At 41.3% G+C, this 26,076-nt stretch overlaps 1 protein-coding gene across 2 annotated transcripts in view; it reads left to right on the top strand.

The window, feature by feature from the left end:
* Positions 1-26,076, top strand: part of LOC119652414 — a 307,544-nt gene that overhangs the window by 249,970 nt on the left and 31,498 nt on the right. Inside the window, exon 3 of one of the 2 annotated variants that reach the window (XM_038056532.1) lies at positions 11,501-12,020. The exons of the other annotated variant lie outside the window; for it this stretch is intronic. Within the exon in view, the coding sequence (XP_037912460.1) occupies positions 11,877-12,020 (144 nt within the window). The 5' untranslated portion in view covers positions 11,501-11,876. The remainder of the gene's footprint in view (positions 1-11,500; positions 12,021-26,076) is intronic. 2 annotated transcript variants of the gene reach the window in all.

Raw genomic sequence — 26,076 nt, 5'->3', positions numbered from 1 at the left:
TCGGCACGTGAAGACTCTTGCATTTCTGACGTCAAGCGTTACGAGGAGTACCACCTGACGAATTCAGCGACTATATGCCTCCGCTCATCGAGCGGTATCCACGACTTGCATAACAGCATCAATAGTGGATCTCCCTGCTTTAAAACCGAACTGCCGTAGAGATAAGTTTCCGGCAGCGAGTATCACTTGAGCGAGTCTACTTCTGCTGAGCTTTTCGAGCACTTTTCCAGCAGTGCCAAGCATACGAAGTGGGTGGTATAAAGACGACACTCGGGGTCACCTTTCTCTTTGCTGATCAGCGCAACCTCGCCACCTTCAACCAGTACCCTCTTTCAGGCAAACGTTGGATGTGTCAAGCGGTAGGTTTGGTCGGTGTTGGAATACTAGTTTGTAGTTATCTGCTGGAATACCATTGGGTTCAGGCGCCTTCTTGCTATTCATAGCGAGGACTGCCTGTTCCAACTCATTTATAGAAAAAAATGGACAGTCCTCTGCGCTCTCCGCGCCGACGTCATCCTCCCATATGGGGTGCGCAGAGAATAGTGCCCGTATAATGCAATCAATCTGGTCGGCCTTTAGTGAACAGGGTTTCCGCAGAGCCCCGATTTTTGCAACCCAGTCCAGTACACACACTTTTGCACTATATTGGAGATATCCGTTGGTGCAATTCCAATTGTAATGCTCCTTAACCTGGATCGGAATTTTATAGTAAGGAGTTGGTCAAAAATCGGCTGTGAGGTCAAAAGATAATGGATTCGCGCCTACTACAACACGGCTTTCCAAAATACAAAACCACCTTGCTCTAAGTGTGGCAAAAGGAAGAAGAGTGCTCTACAGAATCCCACCATATTATCTCGCAGCACTCAACTCTCAGCACTCAATATCACTACGGTCACGCTGCTCCCAGGGCAGAAGTGAGGCAGCGTCTGACAATTTGCCTCTGCCCTGGTAAGAAACCGTAAAGCCGTCATCGCTTGACATTTTAGTGATATAACATTTCTCAAAATTTTGTTCAACAGCAATAAAAAATAAGGTCGACCATTACTTTTTGGTGCCCATTTCAATATTATAAAAACTCTCACTGAAGGTGGACCTTCTATCCAAACTCTCATTTATAAGCGTTCCAATACAACTTGTTTTATGGCTTGCCTCCTACCTTTCCAACCAATTCTGCCGCATCTTTTTGACGACTAGACTCCCCGCCCCTTCTCACCCTTATCTGGGATCCCACAGGGTTCAATTTAAGGCCCTTTGTTATTTTAGTTTTTTATCAACGACCTTCCCCCTTCTTACTTACCCTTGTTTGCTCTGTGCTGACGACTTTAAGCTGTTTTCCCCTACATCGTCGCTTATGGACAGTGTTTCCCTTCAATCTAACCTAGACACTCTGGTTCGTTAGTACTCGACTAATGGTTTAGTGCTAAACGTCAGAAAGTGCCACTCGATGTGCTACGCGCTTAAATCCTCATCCACTTCTTTCTCCTACTCTCTTAACGGACATTCCTTATCATACTTAAATTCCACTCAAGACCTCGGAGTCACTTTCGACAATAAGCTCCGCCTCGACACCCATTGCATCGAAGTCATCAATCGATCAGTAAAACTGTCAGGCTTTATACTTCGCTCCTCCTCTGATATTTTGACTCCACCTAACCCTCCTTAGCTCTCTTCAATTCCCCCGTGAGGAATACCGTCGAGTACTGCTCCGTGATCTCGTCACCTTCCCGTAACTGTGATTACTTGCCCTTGAAAATGTTCCATCTTCTTTAAGAAAAACTCCGCTCGTGTGGACTACTCCTCCCGCTTCCGCTTTCTGAACCTCCCCTTACTACTGCTTAGATCCTATCTGGATTTATGCACATTTTTTAAATTTTCCACCGGTCTGAAGACTGCTCCGTCGCTAAACACATCAGCTGTCGTCCTCCCTCTTATCTCACACATAAGGCAGGCATTTTCAACGTGTCCTTCGCAGAGCTCGAAGTCTACTAATTCCTAGGCTTTGCCGAAATTACAACCCATAACAGCTTGATCCTTCTTTAAGTAGTTATAAACATAGAATAAGATTATTGCTTTCTCCTTCTCCTGACGACAAAAAGTAATTGAAATTTACTTCATTGTCCGTTAAATAAATAAATAAGGTAATATCTGTTCAAACTCCGACGGAATGTGTTGCTTATTACAGGATCCGTTGAAAATAGTAGCATGATTCCTTCTTACATTAGAATGATACTAACAGAAATAGTTGCTAAGGTGAATGGACTTTGCTTTGTTACCTCGATTCAAAAAAATAGGAAGCGTGAAGAAAACCTATGCAAGTCAGCTCTGGCTCGCATTCCAATTTTGTCTGTCTCCACCAAACATTGGAAGCTTCGGTCGCATCACAAATTTTATTCACAATATCGGTAAATTTCAAAGAAAGGCATTAAAATTCCTATGAGTATGCCTTCAAAAAAGATGTGCATTGGCGAATTTCTACCCTTTTCTACTCGCATGAACCATATAGCCACCCCACAATCATTCTACCTGTTTCTTTCTCCGAAACGGAAAGAACTTTTTGTCTCCAGTTTTTTCGCCCTCTACCGAAACCCTTTTTCCATTGTCCACTGATGTTTAACATTTTATGAAAACATACTCAATGCAACTACTTTCCAGGTAGCTAACGTGACGTTTATTAACTTTCCAGAAAAAATAAACTTTTCCCACTCAGCAATCTGTTCGTTGACCCTTTGACAAAATTCATTCTTTCGTCCAACCAATTCTTACTGCCTATTCACCTCTCGTATGATTCATGTGAAGTCATCAATCGGCTACCCATAATCCCCGCCACCCATCTAGTTTACCATCTTGCCAGTAATAGCTCCGCAGTAATAACAAAGTAAATGAAATGTAAACGAAAAATTTCTGTGGAAATCCATAAAGCTCCTTCGAAGTGACAAGGGGGTAAGATGAATGAATGATGGGGATCATCGGAGGCGGCGGAAAAGGCTGCCACTTTGTTCGCCATCGGTATTGATTTCTTGGGAATGCTTTTCCCCTACGGTACAATTTCCATACACTCCTTCTAGGAACCGCGGAAACAAACCTATTTTTCATCGACTAAACTGATAAACTGATGTTTACTCGAGAGTCCTAAAAATTGGATCCTCGCAACCAACTGACTATTGCGCTCAGGACGTTGAATCCTCTGGTCCTTGGGAAATATTTCGAAGAAAATAGGAGTATCCTTTTTGACTTGGGGAATGAAAAGTGTTGGAGAAATTCTACTCGAAGTTATACTGGGGTTGTAACCTCTAGTTGCTAACAATACCGCAACCAATGTGTAGTCCAAACTATCACCAATAACCGAGGAAAATATTGTATATATAAACAGCAATTTATCGACAAGATGTCCACCATTGTTTTCCAATTTCTTCAAAATTCCACTCCCGACTGAAACCCAAAATTTAAAAGAACTAGCGACTTGTGACCTTTTCATATTGACAATTTGAACTTACAATGATTACCTTTTCCATTGAAAGGGAATTTTCTATCATGACACATTGAAAGTATCTTCTAACAAAGGATACGTCAGTAGGAAATACAATTTACAATCTGATCCTTTGGTACTCCTTTTGTTCTTTTGTTATTCGTATCTACAACAATAAGAGGATGGACCTCATTCTGCTGATATATAAAGCATTTTCTTGTAGTTAATTCCATTTAGTCATTTAATTTACGCATAACGATCCTTTTTACAAGAAGATCTGAAGTGCTGATCTTGATTGCTGGATTTATAGCCTCATTTGCAAATATATTAATGAATGTTAAAAACACGCGCTCCAAATAAGATACATTGCTAACCATCGAGGAGTACACCGTAGTTCTGTAGACAAATGTTTCTTTATGAAACTACTTAAGACAACACAGAGCGACACTAAAGAAAAAGGACACGCGTACTCACCTTTTTGTGATCACGTTAAGAAGGAGGAGGAGGAGGTAGACTTAAACAGTTATCTGACTTCATCAGACTTAAAACAAAGATATCTTGTTTGAGTTTTGTTTTGTTAAGATTCTTCATACAAAGGAAAGATGCGTCCTTACGCCTGCTATCGGTGCAGTCCCCAAAATATTTGAAAGGAAGCACTAGGGGTACAATTGGGCTATTATGACCAGAATACTTAGTTCCTTATATGCTCCTAGCCTAAAACACGAGGTGCAATACTTTAGAGACCACGGGGCGACCTCCATAACTTCTTTCAGCCCCCGACTCCAGCTGGGTGGAATGTTCATTAGAATTTAGGAAAAGTTTAAAGTTGTTGTCACTGCACTGATATGTAGATGCAACTCCTAGACTCAGTTTGACCATTTTTTTCTTAGCACAGAAGATAACACCCCTCTAAGCCTCACCCCTTTGCCATATCGTCTTATTTCTTCATTCAGAAAAATACCACGAAGTGCAATTATATATAGAATGCAAAAATAGAACTTGTTCGAAACAATTGTCAACTTCATCATTATTAATTAACTCACTGCAAGGCAAATTAATCAAACCTGCCTACATTAACCTTGACTCATAAATCAAACACAAAGTCATAAACTCCATGAATAAATTACAACTGAGTAAACACACGAAGAAAGCAAGCGTCAACATCGCAATCTTTACATTAACTCCTTGTCCATGTACTCAAGTTACAAAACTAAAAATACACAGAAAGGCTCCCTATCATGTCAACACAATTTATAGGAAAATGTCCAGCCGCGTCTAACAACTTAAGGAAAACAGATTGAGTTTCCATCAAATCGTTTACAAGTCGACTACCGTAGGAAAAATCAATTTTCAATTTATGACAAATGAGTATCTTAGTATCTGATGGAAGATGATCATTTGTTACTCAAAAGATAAGCCTCGGACAGTTAATTTGGGGATATTGACTCTGCCTCTGGAAAATTTGATGATGAGGTTTTGATTTTATCGTTGGGAAATTTGGAGGAGTTTTCAATTTAGTACAGCGGAAGTGTTGGGAATCAGATAATGGATTTCTGACTAAGTATTTTAGAAAGGAAATATTTATTTTTGTCTATTGGCCTATAAAGAAATAGGCGGAAAATGGGTATTTTTGGGAGGAGGTGCCACACTTCATTTCCGAAATTCTTCCTAAAAACATTAATAAGTTCGTTTAAGCCGAAAAATCCTTAAAAATTCAATTGGCTGCCAGATACATTTTCCCAAAAACTCTGAGATCTCCTAAAATAATTTTCTTTCGACATATCGTACACATCGAAACTTTCATTCAATTTGAGGACCTTCCTTCCCGGTTTACCCAATACTTTTCGCAGGACATTATTCGGCATTAACATCTTCACGCAGTAGACTTTTGTGACTGTTGTTGGCATGCAGTATATTGGTTAACGCCAAACAAGGGTGGAGGATTCACAGCAAGTATCATAAAAGAGCACGCTACTGCCATTTTTCTGAAAACTTTGGAGAAACTTAGGAAGTTTTTTGATTGTGCAGATAATGAACATTGTTCAATTTCCTTATAAGAGTACCAGGACCGATTTCTGGAATTCTCTTCAACAAACTCACTCCTAGGACTCAACGTTGTAACAAAGAAAGGCCATCTCAAATTTTATGGGCCACAAGCAGGAACTCCCTAGATCGTGTTTTAATCTCAACATAAGCAGGAAAAAGAGTATCAGATAAAAATGCAATTCTCTGGAACTTCAAATCATTAATTGGGATGAGGACAGTGTCACCCAGAATGACTCTCGCAGAGTCGAAATTACTATGCATGGTAGTGCTCTTAGCGAAAGATTCGCCACCTTGACAGAGGCCTTATTTTTGTTCATTTTTATTTTGACTATTAGGTCACAGGGTTCAGACTCCATTTTATAGAATTGACACCATGTAAGAAATCAATGAACCAAAAGTCCGAATCACCGATCCGAAACTGAAAGATTGCTTCAGTGGACTGAAAGTGCGAGTGAAAGTGGACCTAAGCAATCCATCCTAAAAAATATTCGCTTATCCAATTTTTCAAAAACAGAACTTCCCTCATTAAGTCCATTGGGATCACGGCACAGTCCAGTAGATGCTCTAGAACTTTTCGAAGCTGCTGGCTTAAAAATTTGCAGTTGTTGCATATCCAAAAAACTTCCGAAACTGTTGTCATCCAATATATCATCATTTACTTCAGACACAATATCTTCTTTTTCTTTGGCCTTTTCGCCGTTCAAAAGCGGGGTCGGCTCGTCGTGATCGGTTTCGCCATTTGGCTCTATTGAATGCCTGATCTGGGTGCACCTAAGGCTTTTAAATCCCCATCCACCGCTGTTTCGGCGGGCCTTTTGGTCGCTCACCATTGACTTCGATGTTCAGACCAATATTGGTAAACGAATTCTCGTTAGCGTAAATTGCGTGACCAGACCATCGAAAATGCCTCACTCGTAGTTTTTTCATGATCGGTGCAACCCCATATCGATTGCGGATATCAACATCTTCGCCTCCATTACCGCAAGATGGCGTCCATTGTCTTTTATAGTCGGTCAACACTGAAAACTATAGAGAGCGGCAGACGGACCACATTGCGGTAAATTTTAGATTTAAGACGTTCGTTAATACGTCGATCACAAAGAGCACTAGTTGTGGAATGCCACTTCATCCAGATCGCGTTAAGCAATTTTATTACGTAGTTCTCCATTGACCAATAGCATTGACCCAAGACATTTAATTCGCTCAGTTCTGGGCAGGTTACTGCCACTGACAGAACTGGACGATTTAAATGTCTCGAGTCAATGCTATCAGCCAATGGAGAACTGCGTTATGCTCCTCACATAGGGAAACACAAAACATTTTATACCTGAAGCGTCAAGCTTCCGGTTTCCCGACTTGTTTAATATCTCCCATTCAATCGGCATATCTAAAAATTGATTTTCATCATCCCCCGTCCATTTCACTTTCCATGTGCTATTCTCATAGAGCAACACAGAAAGAGCACCAACATACAAAAGTCTCAACTTGATCTTGGTGTTGAGATAACTGCATTTCCAGATTTTAGATAGGGCAGTGAAAGCGGATATAGCGCGGTTAATGCTTTGGACAAAATCCAGTTCCGTGCCACTCACCCCAGAAACCACGCTTCCGATACAAATGGATAGGCATTTTCGATGTTCTGCCCATTAATGTAGATGGAGAGACCTGTCAGACGGAGAACCTTTGTTTTATTGGTGTTTGTCTTGAGTCCAACTCTACTTACATTCTTTCCAAATCCAGAGCCATTTCACCAATGTCCATGACCCGGTGAGAGAGGAGGAGGAAAGATGTCATTGTCATTGTCACATCCTCCATTATTAAAAAATCACCGATAATAAGAAGAAATAATATCGATGACAGGATGCAACCCTGGTGGACTCCGCTTTGTACCTTAATATCCTCAGAGATTTTGCCCCGGTGCACCACGTGACATTTTGTGCCATCAAATTTCGCCCTGATAATACTACTACGCTACTAGTTTCACCAGAATGCCCCTCCTGCGTAGAGCGCTCCTCTTCACACTATCGAAAGCTTCCTCAAAATAGATGAAAACCTGGTACAGGGAAGATGCCAACTCCGCGCACTGTTCCAAAATGATCCGTAGGGGGTTGATATGGTAAATGCAGGAGGAACCGGAGCGGAAACCAGCCTGCCCCCAGTCGATGAAGCTTTCGAGATGTTCTTTGATGCATTCCAGAATTATTTTAGGTTTTATCTTTGCAACGACAGCACGCACACAGATACCCCTCCAATTGTCATACTCAAAACGGGTCCCCTTCTTTGGGATCGTAACGATCAATCCCTCCTTCCACTCTCTGCGAAAGGTCTCGGATTCCCAAGATTTCTGTACGAGTGGAAACAGAAGATCTGAAGTAACTGCCGCGATAAATAACTCTGCGGAGAGACTGTCTAACCCAGCGGATTTACTCCGTTTGAATGCATTGATGGCCGAAATGATTTTTTTCTGTTTGGATGAATAGTCCGTTTCCGCATGTACCATCGCTAGCCATTTCATCCACAAGCGGAGGAACATCACTGGATGCGATATGGTTAAGAACCGTGGTGTAGTGTTCTTTCCACCTCTTCAACTGCTCATCATCTTGGATGAGAAGTCGACCGTTGCCGTACTTTGAAGGACCGTCCAAAGATTTACGACTACTTGCACGCTCTTTCGTGATGCGGTTTGCATTCCAGATATCATTGTGATCTGCGGCATCTTCCACTTTCCTGGCCAGCGTAATAGCAAATTCTCTCTTGTCGCGGCGTACACTAGGTTGAGCTTCCCGGGATTTGGCTCGAGTATCGGAATTCAAGCGCGTCTCGTCTGCCATCGCACACAGAAGTCAGCAGAGCCTTCAACCCCTTCCGTTCATCGATCCTCTTCCACGACCGCACTTAGCCAGATCTTATGCCTTCTTTTCTAGACGTGGATGACGACCTGTGTAGCACCCGAGAAAAAAGCATTTTTGATGTCGACCCAACACACAAGCGAACGTAAGTGATCATCAGATGATGATCCCTTTCGAGGCAATGTCAGTACCTCTCTGGTTATGCACATCCGGAAGACAACTCCTAAATCTACTACTGATCGCAAGCGGTCAATCTGATTGCTCGTACAGCATCGAGGTGATGAAAGTTGCAAAAATCCACGAACCTCCCACCATTACCGTTACGGTCGCCAAGACCGTGCTTCTCTATCATATGTCCAAGCAAGATGTTGTCAGATCCCAACCTGGCATTCAGATAACCCATCACTATCACAATTATCTCTCCTCAACCCTGAACTGCGTTTAATTGCTCGTAGAAAGCATCCTTCTCCACTACATCGAAGGTCTCCGTTGGTGCGTAACATTATACAATTGTGATGCTCCTTAACCTGGATCGGAATCTAGCAGCTAGAAGTCTGTCAGAAATCGGCTCCCCGGTCAAGAGAGCGCGCCCTACGGTAGAAGTCAGAAGCAACCCGACACCGGAATACAAAAGTACCACGCCGTAAGAATAGCAAGAGAGGGAGGAAGACTCTCCAGAGACCCACCATCTTACTTCGCTTTGGCCCAGAATGTCCAGTTTATATCGCTGGAATTCCCGCTCAAGTTTGAGAAGGCGAGCATTCTGGGGACCCTCACTACCCTTTTCGAAAAGTGTGCGTACGTTCTACGCACAGGCCACAAATTTCTATCCCTATTAGTCGCCTGTTACAACAAGCAGGGACGACTTTGAGTGTATCCTTAAACCCCGGCTCATAGCGCGGGGTTTCGTTGGTGTGACCTAATCGGCAAATCATACGGTTTTTCTTCAATGATAAACCGCTGGCCCTTCTTCTAGGCAAGTGTAATACGCAGTGCTTGGCTTCTTGGTAGCTGCCTCCATAACTCTGCATGATGCCTAGCTATAAAAATTAGTCTTGTCGTTACAGTTGGGTCTACACAGTCAATGTTGGCTTGGGCAATACGCTTGAGGCCAGTAAGGACAATGAAATACTGTTTGCTTTAAATTGACAGTTCAATTGACGGTCACAATCCTAAGGTTTTCAGCGTAATTCATTAACTAAACGCCAAACAACCATTGCGACCTGCAAGGCACGAACCAGTTTTTGTATCCTTGAGGGCTTATCTGTTTATCTTTCAACAATTTCTAACTATTGGTGGAAAGTCCCTAGAACCGTCTTCAAAAGGATCTTAAAACATTTGCCTAATCGTGCTCATCTTATACGGAGGGCAATTTGACAGTTTAGTCGTATGTTTTTGATGCATAGTCACGGTCAGTACTCTTATATGACGAAAATATTAAAAAGTCAATTCAAAGGAATCGTTAAGAAAATTTCATCCGAGTTAAAAAGGCTTTGCAATTATGGTCCGAAAGTTTTACAGAATATTTCACAGGGACGCCATATCTGAAAAATTAAATTCAGTTTTTCACTTTGTGTTATATCAGCGTGTTATTTCCACATATATTATCGATGTTCTGCTGCAAATCTCTTGCAGAGGCGAATTGCCGCTCGAAATCCTTATCGGAATGATTGAACAGGACAACTCCTACGTCGCCTCGATAATCCTCAACAATAACGCGGGCACCCACGTCGATGAAATTCTTGGCAGCGTTGTCGAAGTGACAGATTCTGCTGCTTCTTTCGAATTGGCATTGGCCGATGTGATCAAATTGTTAACGAAAATATAGAGACATAGGAAGAAGTCCACTATTGTGAGTAAGAAGTTAAGAAAAACTTTATTTTTTTTCTTTTTGTTAAAGTTATCGAGCAACGTGTTCTTTTCACCGTGGTTGGATCAGAGGAGACCGGTTGGTTTTTCATGCGGTCCCTTAGTCTCCAACCAACGGAGCTTTTAACCGCTGGCTGTCCTCCCACGGAGACCGCCTCACTCCGCCCCCAGATGAAACCTAGGGGTTTCAACGACTGAACCCGGAGCTGCATTCCCCATTATTCCGCGAAGCGAACGCGACGTTGTTTTGGGGCGCATACGGGCTTCAGCCTAGATAAGGAGACCGCCTTTTTGTGTCCTCCGATCTCGAGTTGGAAGAAACGCTCTCCCCGCTCGAGAATACGGGACGGGCCTTCATATAAAGGCTGCAGCGGCTTCCGGACGGCATCCGTCCTGACCAGGACGTGCGTGCACATGTCCAGTTCCTTGGGCACACAGGTAGGTGCGAACGAGTGTCGGGTGGGAGGTGTGGCTTTGATGCGTCGAAGATTGTCCCTCAGGAGGCGCAGCAACCCCAACTCTATGAGACCCGATCTCTTGTCGAAGACCGGATCACTTGGGAGCCTTGGGTTCTCCCCATATACCAGCTCCGCGGGGCTGGCAACCGAATTCCTCTCGACAGGTTGTTCATAAGGATTTTGAGCGGGACGGCCAAACCAGACGGTGATTTTCTTGAAGAAATTTTCTGGAGGAAAATTCGAAGTTCAGCTCTTGGTCGAGCAAAGTTAGTAACTTTGTTATTTGGATTTATCTCCATTATAATATGACGGAAAATTTTCAAGTTTTACAAAAATAATTTATTTAGCCGCTAAAGGTCCTCGAAGAATTATGACAATCGTAACTGGCATTAATATGTTAGGCCTATCAGTATGAATAGCCAATTTTTTCCTGAGTAGTGAACACTTATTTTCGCTAGAAGATATAGAGATTGTGTAACTTGATTCCTCTTTTACACCATACGAAAAAGGGTCCTGACTAACGCTGCAGCAATGAGTAGATGTCAAAGATGGATGGCGCCGCCTAAGTTTACCTCCTAATAGCGGAATATTTTCATATTGGTACACCTAATATTTATGGATATAATAGGTGACAAGTAGTAGAAATAGTAGTAGTAGAAGTTATAATAGCATAAAAGCTCTGCTCCCGAAAAGTAACCCGCCTTCATGATGATGATGATATGCTCTTTTCGACCAAAATTTACAATTTAGTTTCCTTTTATATGTTTTTTGTTGATGTTTTCAGTCGTTTAATTTAGCTTCCGTAATTATAGGAACCAGAAGGAAATAATCCAAAATGTTTCAATTACTCACTAACTCCAAAAGTTTCAATATTGTTGTGATAATAATTGACAATCATACAATCAAATTAAACCCGCTAACAACACAAAGATCAACTTAAAAATAAAATCTGAAACCAACCCCTATGCAAACCCTTTCAACACTAAAATGGTTTGGCACAAAAGGCGAAAATCATCCATGTTTCCGTTGAAACTGAAAACGGCGCTTCTATGATTTTTAACAGTGCTAAAGAGACTCTACCTACCCGAAAGCGTAAACGTCGAAAACAGAAACACAAACATAATTCACAAGATCAACATTAACGAATTTTACGAAGGGTAGGAGAAATACAAAGTAAACACCACCAAAATGCAGGCTGCATTGATGCTAAGATCCAGCCAGCGCATCGCGAAACGTCGAAAATTAAGAAAATTAGGTCGTTTAACTGAATTACCCAGTAATATTGCAACGAAAGAGATTGCACCATTTCCACGATTTCCACCGGAGTCATGGGTGAGAAGAAGTCCGATTGTGAGCATACTTCTCTTGTAGACAACTATCTTATGGATCACGGAAAAATTTTCCATATTCTGAATATTCTATAGTAAATTAACGATATCAAATTCAAAATTCAAAATAATAGACAAACACATGGAGAAATAAAAGATTTCTTGCAAGGACGACTGCTTGTCATCTAGATATAATGATGGACTCAGAAAAAGAACTATAACATGGAAGGAAAATCATGGAGAAAATATTTTTTTTCCTTTCCATCGATTCATTAGCTTTCTATATATCTATCTGTCTGTTACACGCACTTTTATCAGAGACGGGTATACCAATCGACACCGTAGTGGAAAGGTTCGAACTGTCCGAAATTGTGGCTTGTTGAAACACCTTCCCTGTCATAAAATTTTGAACCAGTTAAGTTTTTTTTTGTTTTCGATCGCCAAAGTATTTTTTTTTTATTGAAGGATTTAGGGATTCCGAAGTCCGCATCCACTTGATGACGGATAATGTCAATTGGTGAGAAACTCTCCTACTTTTTCCCACGGACTTCTTTTTTGGGTTAAGCACCAGGGCCTCAATTTACAAAGAGGCGAGAGGCCACTTTATCCGAGGATAGTCCTGAACGAAGCGGTTTTCGCACTTGATATAATTCACATCTACGTCGTTTTCACGAATATTATATGCATAAAAGAGTAATCTGTAAGCATTCGACAAGCGTAGTTAAGTAACTGGGTACACCAATTTCCACGGAAAACCTCTTTATATGGTTCCAACTGGCCCAGTTGAATGCATTTTGCACGTTAAAGGTATCACTGCGCAATAGTTGCCACCCTTTCTGTGTATCGCATTTTCTGCTTTCAGTTTGATGGCGTCGACAGTTGATCTCGCCGTACGGTCTGATTAACCTCCTCGACTCTCTACAGCGGGGAGCAATCTGTTCTAGATTATTTGCTCCAACATTTTCCTCAAAGCCTCTAGTAGACATATAGGTTTGTAGAAAGACGACCAAACAAGAGGCTTACCAGGTTTAGTCAACAAAATTAACTTTTATCGTTTCCATGTCTCAGGACAGACCCCATCCACCAAGCACGCTTCAAACAACTCCACAAATATATTTGGTCTCGACTTAACAACCAGCTTAATCGATATGTTCGGTATACCGTCGAGGTCCGGTGCTTTTTGTCTGCGGCTTACTACAAATCTCTAGTACTTCTTTCGTCACTACTACTACCCTGTAGGCGGTTCCCCACGAGTCTATTCTCGCCTCTACATCGGTCTCACTTCTCCCAGAGAGTGATGAGGCGGGGTGATAAATTGCCTCTACTCTGAACGAAGTCGTCAGTCGTCTTCATTGAAATTGCTTTGAAAATAATCCTTCTAAAGTTCAACTGGATTAACTGCATATAAAGGATAGATGATTCAACAACGCCGAACATAATCTTCAAGAAAAGGCTGAGGCTATCCCAGCGACCTGGAAGGTGTAAAACCTTAAAATTGATGCTTCTTGGTAAATGCATTCTTTGAACCAGAGAAATTCGAATTATCTAAAGATGCCAAGGCTGGAAATGGGCAATAAGGATAACAAAACGTAGTACGGTGGGAAAGTAGCAGTTTAAGACTAATTAAAAATGCATCATTTCTGTAAAGCTGTTAAGAGTGTTTTGAACTGTAAGACGAACGTGATGTGTTATAAAATTTGCGCAATTTTCAAATTCGGTTCTCTAAATTGCTAAAAATCCATGGCGCCACAAAAATAAGATTGACGAAGATAAGATGTGACCAGCATAAAAATAGTTCCAGAAACGTACAGTTGCAAAAAATGTAGGGACGACTTTGCGCACACAATGAACTAACTAGTAACACGGTATGATAATAGCAACTCCAGAAACGTATGGTTCCTGGTTATTGAAAATTGATCACATATGCTAATACCGGGTGAAAGTGGTCAGAAAAGGCACGATCTAAAGCCAAAAAAATTCCCAGCCTGATTAACGAAGAAGAAAGTGATGCTTATATCTAGCAACTCTAGCCTCTCTATTAGCTCTCCACTGTCAGCACTTAACGAGATCAAGGAAAGCACTTAACTGGAACACAAAAGGCACAAACTGCCTTAACTATTTAAATCATTTTTCTTTCCCACCGAAGTGATCTAAAAGTTATGATATTTTTGCATGATTTGGTTTGGCATGAATTATTTCTTTGCGATATTGGCAAAGAAAGTAGACAACAATCATTCATCAGCCATTTCCAGGGTCGTAGGGAGCAATCCTGCGCCCAGTATGCAAGCTATGCGCCCCACCCCTCGAAACTGTGTAATCAATGTAATTTCGTTAAAGTTTCTATTCCGAGACTATCTGAATCAGCCCACTTTCCCCCTTAAGGTCTGGCCTTTTCATACGCCATTCCATCATCTCACGCGTACCAGATGTTAAAATGTTAAAATGAGTGTCAAACATTTGGTAACTTTAGAAATCACATACATAAGTAATCAGCCGCGTTTCTGGAAGGAAAACTCAACAACTCCTCGAAAATCAAGAACTTCAAATCGAAGGAATCTTTCCTTAGGGTCAGATCCATTGAGACCGGCACCGGAGTTTTCACCCCGAGCGTGGATTTTCTTCTCATCTGCTGGCTCTGGCTTCATCTGCTTTGTGGAGTAGACTTCGTTTTTTATAAGATGAAGTTCGAAATGCGGAACTGTGATTCCGTGATAAAGACCGTTTAGAAAAATGAACACTGGAACAGAACAAGACTCTGCCCGACTTACGTAACAGTCAAATATGTCCTGAACCCCAGCAAGGTTCCCAAATTTCCATTTAGTCAATATACTACTTTCCGAGGCAACTGAAAACTATTCCCAGTGTTCAATGATGCGAAGAGTACCTGATACACAGAAATGGTCAATGATGCCAGGTTCGTCGGAGCTTTTCTTTAGCCACGCAAACGCCTGTGCTTAATATAATACGCTGGGAATATAGTCGAGTGAGAGGAGGGAAACGGTTGATTACCTTAGACTCGGAGTCTGCCTAGAAGCCTGAAAATAAAGAGTTTCCTAAAATTAGGTTGATTTTGAAATAGGAGGGAGACTTACATAAATTTCATCCTAGGTACCGAGTTTCGCTGCCGCTCTAGGTAAGAACTACCACGGATTATGACCAATGTCGTAGATGAAATCCAAAAATGAGATAACATTTTTTAGATACGGGAATATGAAGACCCGAAAAGGGTCCTGCACTCAATTTATACAAAGAACTCTGTTACTATGAACTAATTATTAATTTAACCGAAACCCCATAGAGGACTAAAAATAAGCCGCTTGTCCAGACGTTTGATGAGCTTCAATTATCCCGTTCAATGTAAGCAACAACACACGAAAGGGACAATTCCAATATTGGCCCTGCGCACCCTCTCTGAATCTATGTAATCATAAAGAGAAACAAATAACACATTCGTCTCTCTCAGTCAAAATTTGGTGGAGAGAATTTATTCATAGAGAGGAAGAAATCCCCACCTCATTTCCCAACGTGTTGCTGACAAACTGGACTTGATCTACCGAATCTATTGCTTAGCATATTCAGCACACGCATGACAATGGATGCCTTTCTCTCAGGCTTCCGAAAAAATTTCGGACCCGAGGAGAATCACGCCCCTCTCGTCTGGCCTGATGGCTCGTCCCGAATTTGGGGGAATGAGAACAGAGAACTTGGTAAAAGTTGCTCAGTAAAGCCTCAAAAATAGAGCTATCAAAGGAAGACCTTCAATCATAAAAAGGGTTGCCCAAGTATTTGGTAGGGGGTCTCAACTAAATGGAATGCCAACGCAGAGTTTTTGATTAAAATGCGAAAAGCCAAACATTTGCGACCGGAAAAGGGTTAGAAAAACCCTTAGCAGTGAGCCGTTTCGGACGCATGTCATAGGAGTGAGGCCTGTATGTATCGGTATCAACACTGTATCACAATTTTTCAGAAACGATGTACGAAACCACTAAGAATCGGTTTTCGTTAAATACTCAAGCAAAGGTCAAAAGGCATTGTACATATTCAGTACTAAGGCCAGGATGGATTTTAATACAACGAACCCGCCAACGACAACGGAATAACGGTTTGCGCATTTCCTCATGGAATGTGCGCTCTCTGTACAGACCGAATGCTGCTGAGTAGCTAGCTGATACCCTCTCCCAATATAAGACAGATGTAACAGCGTTGCAAGAGATGTGCTGGACAGTTCCAGTTTCCTGGAGAAGAGCCACTACACTATATTTTACAGCGACTATCCAATAAACCATAGTCAGCCAAAAAATAAAACCCACCGTTATCGGCTTTCAAAATATAAGCGAAAGGATATGCACTCTGGGTTCGCGAGGCAAATTTAGAAATATAAGCCTCATAAAAGTTCACGTCCCTACAGAGGAGAGGCAGTTGAGCGGACCCTCGAAGTCGGTCCCAAGTATGATATCAAAATCATACTTGGAGATTTCAAAAGTCAAGTAAGGATGGAGCCCGTTTTCAAGCGATTCGTCGGCTCCCATAGCTTACACAGGGATACCAATGATAACGGACTGTGGATGATTTAGTTAGCAGAATCGCAGAAATGGTTGGTGGAAGTAACTAAAGCTGTCTATAAACAAACGTGGGCCTCTCTAGACGGGACCACTTTTAACCAAATTGACCACGTGTTGACAAAGCGCCGCCACCTCTCAGCCTTCATGAATGTAAGAACATGTAGGGGGGGGGGGGGCAATATAGACTTGGATCAGTATCTGGTTGGCATAGTGCTCCGAGCTCGAATTACAACACCTCCCAGAATCCCCTCCGACAATCAAGTGTGGGTGAACACTGAGGCCATCAACACAGCCCTTCGTAACACCTATAAGGGGGAAATGGATGTCGCAATAACCGAGTCGCAAGAAAAGTCGGAACGGCGGGTTCGATGATGAATCTAAGCTAGCAAATGGAACGGAAGGATTTCGCTTACCGAGTAAAGTTTCATTCATAGGATGCTGGCACGCGCGGAGACTTAACACGAGCTTCGGCGAACGGAGAAGCGACTTCACAGACGAAAAAAGGAAGCCTGTGAGAACCAACATGTGAGAAGTACAGGGAACAATCGCACCAGACGCGCTCTATGCTCATCTTGCCCAGGGAAAGAGGGCAATCTGATTTCCAACAGAATGGGCATATTGGAGCGATGGGCTGAGTATTTTGATGAATTGCTCAACAACCAAAATATCGGCGACCTAAAAGTCCCGCCAACGAAGACGCCGGACAAATGCTACCACCACCAAGCCTAGAAGAAACAGTCCGTGCAATCCACCGGCTTAACAATCATAAGTCGCCAGGAGCCGATGCAATTACAGCCGAATTGGTTAAATATGGGGGCGACCAACTATAACAAGCGGTTCATCAACTGATGCACAAGGTATGGGACAGTGAAGCAATGCCTGTCGACTGGCAATGAAGTATTATCTGTCTCATTCATAAAAAGGGGGATTTCACGCAGTGCGGCAATTATAGAGGTATCACGTTGCTTAGTACCATCTATAAATTATACTGCACTATCTTGCTAGACGGCGTATGGGACGCCCAGAACATCACTGGCCCATACCAAAGAGGCTTCACTCCAGGAAAAATCATCAGCAGATCAGATCTTCTCTCTGCGGCAAGCGACGAAAAAGCTGCTGGAATATGGACATCAGTTGCACCATGTTTTCATCGACTTTAGAGCCGCCTATGATAACATAGCCAGGGTAAAATTGTACACTTCCATGAGAGAATTCGATATCCCGACGAAATTTTCAAGACTGACTGGGCTGACCCCGACCAATGTGCGAGGCTAGATAAAAACAGCAGCATCACTCTCAAGACCATTCGACATCAACAACAGTCTACGACAAGGGGATGCCCTATCATGTGTCCTATTAACCTCGCCCTTGAGAAAGTGATCCGTGATGATGAGGTAAATGCGATGAATACGATCCTCTTTAAGTCCAATCAACTGCTGGCCTACGCTGATGATATTGATATAGGGGGAAGAACAACCCGAGATGTAAATGGTGGCAAACGTCAGCGCCAAAAATCAAAGACCGAACAACATCGAATCGCACTTGTCAAACGAAAACAAAGAAAAAATATGGGACCCCAGAAAAATTCAAGGACTCTAAGATACCTTTCTAATTTTATGATATTATCAAACTCTAAACGGGAAATTTCGTTGCATCATTCAAATGACGTAGGGATTTTTGCAATATTCACAGTAAAGTGACTGCCTATTTTTGATTCTGGTGGATGCTGTCTAAATAAAGGAGTTTGAAGTTAAAATTTTAAATTATTACCACTATTTCTCAGTCCATCATGTATTCTCAAATAAATCGCTCCATGTGTACATAAGTCGTTCCACATGTACATAAATCGTCCCATATGCATATGCATAATAGGTTCTTGCAAGAAATCCTTTAAACAGATTAAAAAGACAAATTGACACAAAAATTATTTGCAAAAAGTGGAAAAGTTTTCCAAACACTGTTCTATAGTAGAAGCAAAATTCAACTGAAATATTTCCATCTATAAAACTTTTTTACTCAAATAGGCACATTCACATATTTTCTCCAATTTTCTGCTTCAGAACTCAATTCCATTACAGAACTATTTGAAACTGTGGAAAATCTAAAAAGGCAAAACTAACACGAATGCATTAATATTTTTCCTAGTTTCCAGTTAAGATAGCAATCTGAAAAGATTTACACTCTTTCATCTAATTTGCACTTAAACAGCTTTGCAATTGCTTTTCTAGTCCACGAGAAGGCAAGATAGGGGAAAACAAACTAAACTAAATTACCCAGTTACGATTCTATCTGGAGATACTGCAAAATAGAACTGCTTAAATAAATTAAAGTGTAATTTACCGAAATGTAAAAAAAAACTTGCTTTGCATACAGAAAGTACCTAGCATAGGATAAGATACATCTCCAACTTAATTTGCACTATCAAAACATCTAGTGCCTACCATAGTTCTAGTTGTAGAGTAGACCAAGTTTTTACATTGACACTAAAACGATTTTCTTTTTTTGAATTTTTATCGGATTCCTTCTTCTATTTCCTGGTTTCATAGAAGAATGTCCATTTGTCCAGCCTCACTGTAGAGACCATTTCCCCATACCACAATAGTTTTTGAAAGGAGTTTTTCATGAAGAGTAAACACAGTGAATTTTTTACCTTATGTGCATTTGTGTTGAATAAATGTTTGACGTTTGCCAAAAATGTTTGTTGGATGTGTTTGTGTGAATGTCACCAAATGATATTGATTGGAATATCCTTGGAAGTTGTTTTTTTGGTTTAAAACATGCATGCAGTGTTAATGTAACTGAAATTTGGATGCTTAAAAGTTAGAGGTTGACCTCAAGATTTATTTTTAGAGACGGATAAGCAGTTAAGGAATGAATTAAATAGCATTAAGAGCCACATACAATTAGTGAGTGCATAAAGTTGATACTCCTGCTTGAACTAAAACCCACTTACCCCATATTCTTGAACTGACACATTTATCTCGGAAAATTCCGCAACGAAATTCCATCTATGTTACTTAAAAATCTTTCTGAATTGCTGTCCAGCATCACATGTGATGTATTCTGTGACTTTTACTTACGGATTTAATGCAGCTATTTTATCATAGAATTAGGTTGCCCTCCAGCGATAATTTAACTCCACCATGTCATGCTCTGCGCAAAACCAATCGGTCGATTTTCCTTCTAATAACCCTTCTTTCTCAACCCTGCTACTACCCCTGTTTTGTATAGACTTTTATGATAAATCTGCGTACTACATTGACTCTAGGCATGTCTTTGATCAGTGCTATTATCAAATACTAGAGGATCCTGAACTCACTTTGGAAAGACTCGAAACACAGGACATCCGAAGTCATTTACGTACCACTTTTCATTATATTCGTCACCCTGTCTCCAATTTCCTTTATTCCACCCCTGCTCCCTAATGCTTAAAATTGATGACCCTTTAAATTTTCGCTTCAAATAAATTAATTTATTTTGCGTCGAACTCTTTAACCAAAACTCGCTAGCCTTCAACTTTCCTGAAGCACTTGATCCTATTTGATAATCGCAAGATTATTTACATTAAACAAGAAATAATCACTGACCTCTTTTCATAATAACTAACATCACAATGCTATGTACATGCCAATGTCGGCGAGCAAATAAATGCATTTTGACAAACAGATCGACGTTAGGAGAAGATAGTGATCTGAAGATACTAGAACTTTGTTAATCGATATAGATTTTTTCTTTTTGTCATTGAGCAAATCTCTTGAAGTGGAGAATTGTCATCATCTAGATTGAATTTCCAATTGTCTAAGTTATTCGGAAGAGGATAAAAGATGAAGTTTAAACGTAAAAACCAAGCGGGGTCCCCTCGCTGCGTATCAAAAGATGTAAGAAGAAGCAGAGTAGTACGCCGATTGTGACATTCGAAGCTATTCTAAATTTACCCCCAATCCATTCGAAGGGGTGTTCCCGTGAATTCCAATTATGGAACTGGCTCGACCTCTCGGAAAAAAGACGACCATATTCCAGGCGCAGATATATGCCATATCATTGGCAGCAGAAGAATTTTCTGCGTTAACAATGGATCTGCTCCGGCAGTCGGGCAGCATTATCAGTACTAAACCGCAACGACATATCAAGCTATTTGGTATGGAATTGCCATCGACTGAACGAAACCTTCCTGATATGGGTGCCAGGGCACTCAAACATCGCTGGTAATGAGGATGCTGACAGAGTGGCTCGCCAATGTTCTCGGTCAACAATGGTGGAGCCAGAACCAGCTTTTGGCATTCGGCCATCTACTGTCAAGTCTACTTTGAGGATGAAACTCCAAGAATTCACGCAGCTAGGTGGAAAAATTTGAACTTCTGCTGGCAGTCGAAAATCTTTGTGAAGGAACCTGAGGCCGCTAGAACGGCAATTTGGTAATCCCTTTTGAAGTGGGACATGAAAACCCTAATAGGGTTTTTAACGGGACACTGCTCCCTAAAACTACCACATTGAAAAATCGTAGTGGTGATCTCGGCCATATTCAGCTAATGTGAAGAGGAAGAAAAGACGGCCCTGCAATTCGTATGCAGCTGCCCCGCCTCCTCACACCTCAGAGAAAGGTACCTTAGTAAGATTTTGTTCAACGAAGAGTCTGCGCATTCTTCGTCTCTGAAGAATGTTTTCAGATTCGCGAAAGCCTGCGAACGTCTCCAGGGATAGCGCAATAGACCTAATAAAGCTCTGAGTGCTTGGAGCTGCGGTTTCCCCACTAAACTCTGCCTTTCTCCACGTAGATTCTTTGTTCCGCATGTAAAGTAGTTGCTTGAGATTTTCACGAAAACTTCTTTAGATTCCATTATTTAATTCTGCGAATTTCCATAGTAGCTCGTACATAGATCGTCTAAGACCCTCCTGAGTGTTGAATCCACCATCACAAAAATTTAAAACCGAAATTGAACATGAAGGTTCGCCTGCAAATACTAAAGTTCCACTGAAAAGACTGTGCATCATGAACGGCTGAGGCTGTGATCCTTACTGGAGTTTTCCTCTCGATCGCAGCACATAGGCTTGGAATTTTGCGGCCCACGCGCGAAGACAGGACATTTAAGATTTTGTGTAAAACAAAACCTTATTGAAGTCGATTCACTGTCTTCCTGTCTCTGTACCCCTCCTCTGTGTATCTCAGAAACTGTTACCCATATTGACACAAAATTGAGTAGAATCATGGGACCTTTGAATCCTAGTTCATGAAATGAGTAACATAGTTCCACGTTGAGTTTAAGGGGGAGTGGCCCCCATACATGTAAAAGATGGCTGTAAAATTTGTTTCATTGAATATAGTCATGTAGGGCATCAAATTCAAGGTCCCGATTAGTACTTTTCGAAGCCGGTTAATTTTGACGTTGGTTGCATAGGGAGGAGTGCGGGGGCCTAAAAAGGGTCAGTAACTTCAAGTGTCCGTTCTTAGAAACTATGCAACGCAAATATCTGAAAATGGTGGCGCATGCACATGATATCAGGGCCTCCAAATACTGTCCATACGATCCCTGTTTAAATAAAGTTAATAATAGCATATTACCATATTTATTGTAAGTATATTTTCTAGAAATTGACTGGGAACCCCCTGAACTTTATCGTAGAATCATCAATTTTGGTGGAAATCGCACTATTACTAACGAAATTACAATAGGGCAGAGTTGTCACATTTGTGCAAATTTCTTGAATTCTAAGATTTCGAATGTCAGCATCATAATAAACTGAATGGTTTGACAAACTAAATGCATAAGCACTACGAGCTGAGTAGAAATGGACAAATGCATACCCTTGTATAAAAAATACATATTGACAAAACCTTTCAAACTTGAAGCGCTTAGCTCTCGTTTACCCGACTTATTTTTGATTTAATTTTCAGCTTTAGCATATCTTGTTAAATGACACATGAAGAACTGAAGTGTTCAAAGGAGCCCCATTCATCCAGCATTTTCAAACCTGTCTATCTTTCTCTTGATATCGCTTGGAAAGCAAATATAGTTGTCCCCATCACCCCTCATTCTACAACATTACATTTTATTGATTCATTTGTCCCAAATCCTAAATCTAGTGCAATTAGCATTTGCTAATACAATAAAATCCCCATAATTTGTGTGACTAAGCAACTGATAGTTTGGTACGAATTATCGGGATTATCAATTATCGGGAACATACAATAACAGAAATAGCTCTGGGGACTGCCACATTTGTACGAATTAGATGGAAATACGAATAATCGGGATTCCACTGTATTTTACTTCGCTGCTGCTATCAGGCTCTTGCTGCCACGGTAGACAACTAGATGGACAGTGAAGAGAATAGATGATCTCTTGCCGTGTGGGCCGTGGGATTATTGGTCCGTTGATCAGCTGCAAATGTCAATCCACAGTAGTTACTTTATCTTTTGTGGCAAATTTACACGACAAGTAAAATAAAGGAAATACAAATAGACAAACTAATAAGGGGCTCCTCACAAGAGGGATCGAATTGAGGCTTGCATATCAGGAAAAAACTAAATTTAGACCATCTTATTTCTCTGGATTCTCGTTTGCGATCTGTACCCCGGCAGAGCATCTTCCCTGGACATAGGAGAAACATCGTTTGAACTAAAGAAACACTCACACAGGAGTTGAGGTTACTGAGGAAAAAAAGTTACTGATCTAAGTTGTATGAGCCGACAGACGTGCAACAAAAACTATTTCCTTGTGCTCCTTGGATCATGGTAGAACAGTTCAAAGCAACGGATGAATTACTATGACCCTAAATGCTGTCTCTATGCATACCAAATGGGCAAAACGCGAGAGCAATGATTCTCCATGGCAAACTCATCAGCATGGATTATGCCAGCAGTACTACAGGATCTGATAAATGCGGCTTGCTCCATTGTCATTTCAGTGAAATGACAAATGTGTGGTATTCAATATTCCCTAATTAGAGCATAGCGTGTCAGCAACATCTATGCGCGTCCGTTCGCTAAAATTTGCTTCAGGCCTCCCTGTTGAGGTATCTGCATTTTAAGATTTTTAACAAAAGCGCTATTACTTGGCCGAATGACATCGAATTCAATAGCGGTGTCCACAGTGACAATATTGCCGAGGTTGACAAATTGATCGATAATTCCGCCCATTAATGAATATAGGAAGAGTGCGATGATCAGTCAGATAGTTTTGTTAACTTTCAATCGAACTTTTCACCAAATTGAAGTAATGCCTCTGTGAACACCACTTTAGATTTGAAATTGCTCTGAGATTTTACCTCGATCCTCATAAACGTGTATTAAATATTCTCCGGAATGGTCCTCCAAACACTGGTCGCTGGTGAAAGTATTCCTCCCATTTTTTCGTCACGACCCGTGAATGAATAAATGGTGTTGGTTCTGACTTTTAACTAATCAATTCAAATCTTAAGGTCGCCACTCACCATCAGTTTTGCCTGCCAGTCACATCTGAACAGGAACTTAGGTGGGATGTGGCTGGCGTGTCAGCTTTGACGGTTCAGGCGGCCAGTATTCAAATGAAAAATTATTCGGCCAACCGGCCATACGAAAAGGAATTAAGGCAAAGCGGTACGTGTGTGCGTTGATGCGCTTCGTCAAAAGTCGTCGCACACAGGCAGTTTAGGAGCGAGAATTTCAGGTTTGTCTAGGCAATTTTATCAACATCTTCGTCGCTGGTGAACATTTTTCATAAATACTCCAACTGAAAAATATCTTTGATTTAGGGCTCAAACAGAGTTGTGTTGATGGTGTCGTCCGGCTTGCCGGTGCATGAAGGGTGTTTTCAGTGCAATAGGAGGCCGGATGGACTACGGATTGTTCAGGTGTGACTGACAGACCTACCTAACTGTGTATGACCGGCTCTATTCGTCTTCGGATTGCCCTTCTCGGTGGGGTTGTCAGCACCTTCCTTCGGTCGATATTTAGTATTTGACGCAAAATTTGTATAACAGACGATTCTGTTTGAACATCGTCTTCTCAGAGGCAAGTATCACCATTTATATACCTTAGCGTAAAGGTCCCATTTAGTCGGTCGGGAAGACAAAGCAAATAGTGTGGAAAAACGTTTCTTAGTGTCGTCTGATGAACAAAGGCCTTTTTGGGATAGTACTATGATGGCGATATTAAGCACGTTTGGCACATTCCCTCTCCAAATCCCACAAGAACGATCTGAGGATCTAACGACTCATCTGTTGGAAAATCATGCAGATGCCTAGGACAGAATCCCGTAAATCGACTCTGCCACTGACGTCTGGGGACATTTTTCGAAGTCGTTGCTGATATCAATTATCATAGGACACTTTGAAGGGTGGTGCCACGGCATCGGTATTTTATTTAATTGATGTATGGCCACACATGCTCTTTTGGCAGGCTAATGGATAGATAAGAGCCTTAAGGGCTAAAAGTCCAAATTGTGATTCGTGGTTTTAGGAGAGAATCACCAAAGAAATAAATCCCTCAGACTAATTAATGCACCATAATGAAGAGTGTAAGATCTTTACTCATTACTGTCTCTTGTCTGTGAGTGAATCTATTATTTATTGTTTAAAAATAGGTAAAGCCCTGCAACCCTGTTATGAAACCGAAAATGTCAATGCGAACGTTTTCTAACTAGTCACAACGCACCGAACCCATTCATATACATCTTCACACAGGAAAAGCCCAATGAATTTCCCAGGGATATGATTGATGATATTGGAGAGAAATTACAATATGTATGTTGCTAATTGCCTACATTTTGCAAGTCCTGCGCTAATTGTATTTCGCTGAAGTTTCCAGAAAAAAAACACCCATTGGCTCCCAAGTATCACAGTTCAGTTGCTCGGTGGTAATTAATGCCTCGTACTTGAGGATTAGCATAAGCCACGATATAATTAAGACTTCAAAAATCAAAAATTACTGACGGTTTCGTCCAGGGCAGAGGCAACTGCCTCACCACTGCCCTGAGATCAGCGTGACCGAAAGTGCCAACAGGTGGAAAAACGCTCCCTTTTATCATCGCAAAAACACGACACGACGAATTTTTGATTTTTTGATTTTTAATGCTTGGAGTGCTATGCTCCAAACTAGGGATTCATGGGCTAGGAAATGTGGGAGTAAGTTGCTCCTCATCTAGTCCGGTCCACCATCAAGTGGATGTGGATTTAGGATCCCACATATCCTAAACAATTCAGACTTGCTTTTTTCTATTCGCTAGTATTATTTATTGGTCTTGCAAATAGCGATATTTCGGGAACCAGTTGTTGCATTCATCAGTGCTAACAAGTCCAGTACTGGTGATACTGACATGAAGGCCAAAGCTTTGAAGATGGTAGCTAGGAGTTGCCGATATTCCGTTTGTGTCGTTGACATCTGTGAATTCTAATAACAACTGGAGTCCTCAAAAAGCCAATATATAGTCGAACTGGACGTCTTCAGGAACTGGAATTGATTACATCCTCTATGGGATCTATAATGACAGAAACATCACGAGTTTGTCATTTACGAGTATG

Source organism: Hermetia illucens, chromosome 3 (genome assembly GCF_905115235.1).
Source record: "Hermetia illucens chromosome 3, iHerIll2.2.curated.20191125, whole genome shotgun sequence".
Taxonomy (NCBI): Eukaryota; Metazoa; Arthropoda; class Insecta; order Diptera; family Stratiomyidae; genus Hermetia; species Hermetia illucens.
This window is presented reverse-complemented; position numbering and strand designations above follow the sequence as displayed.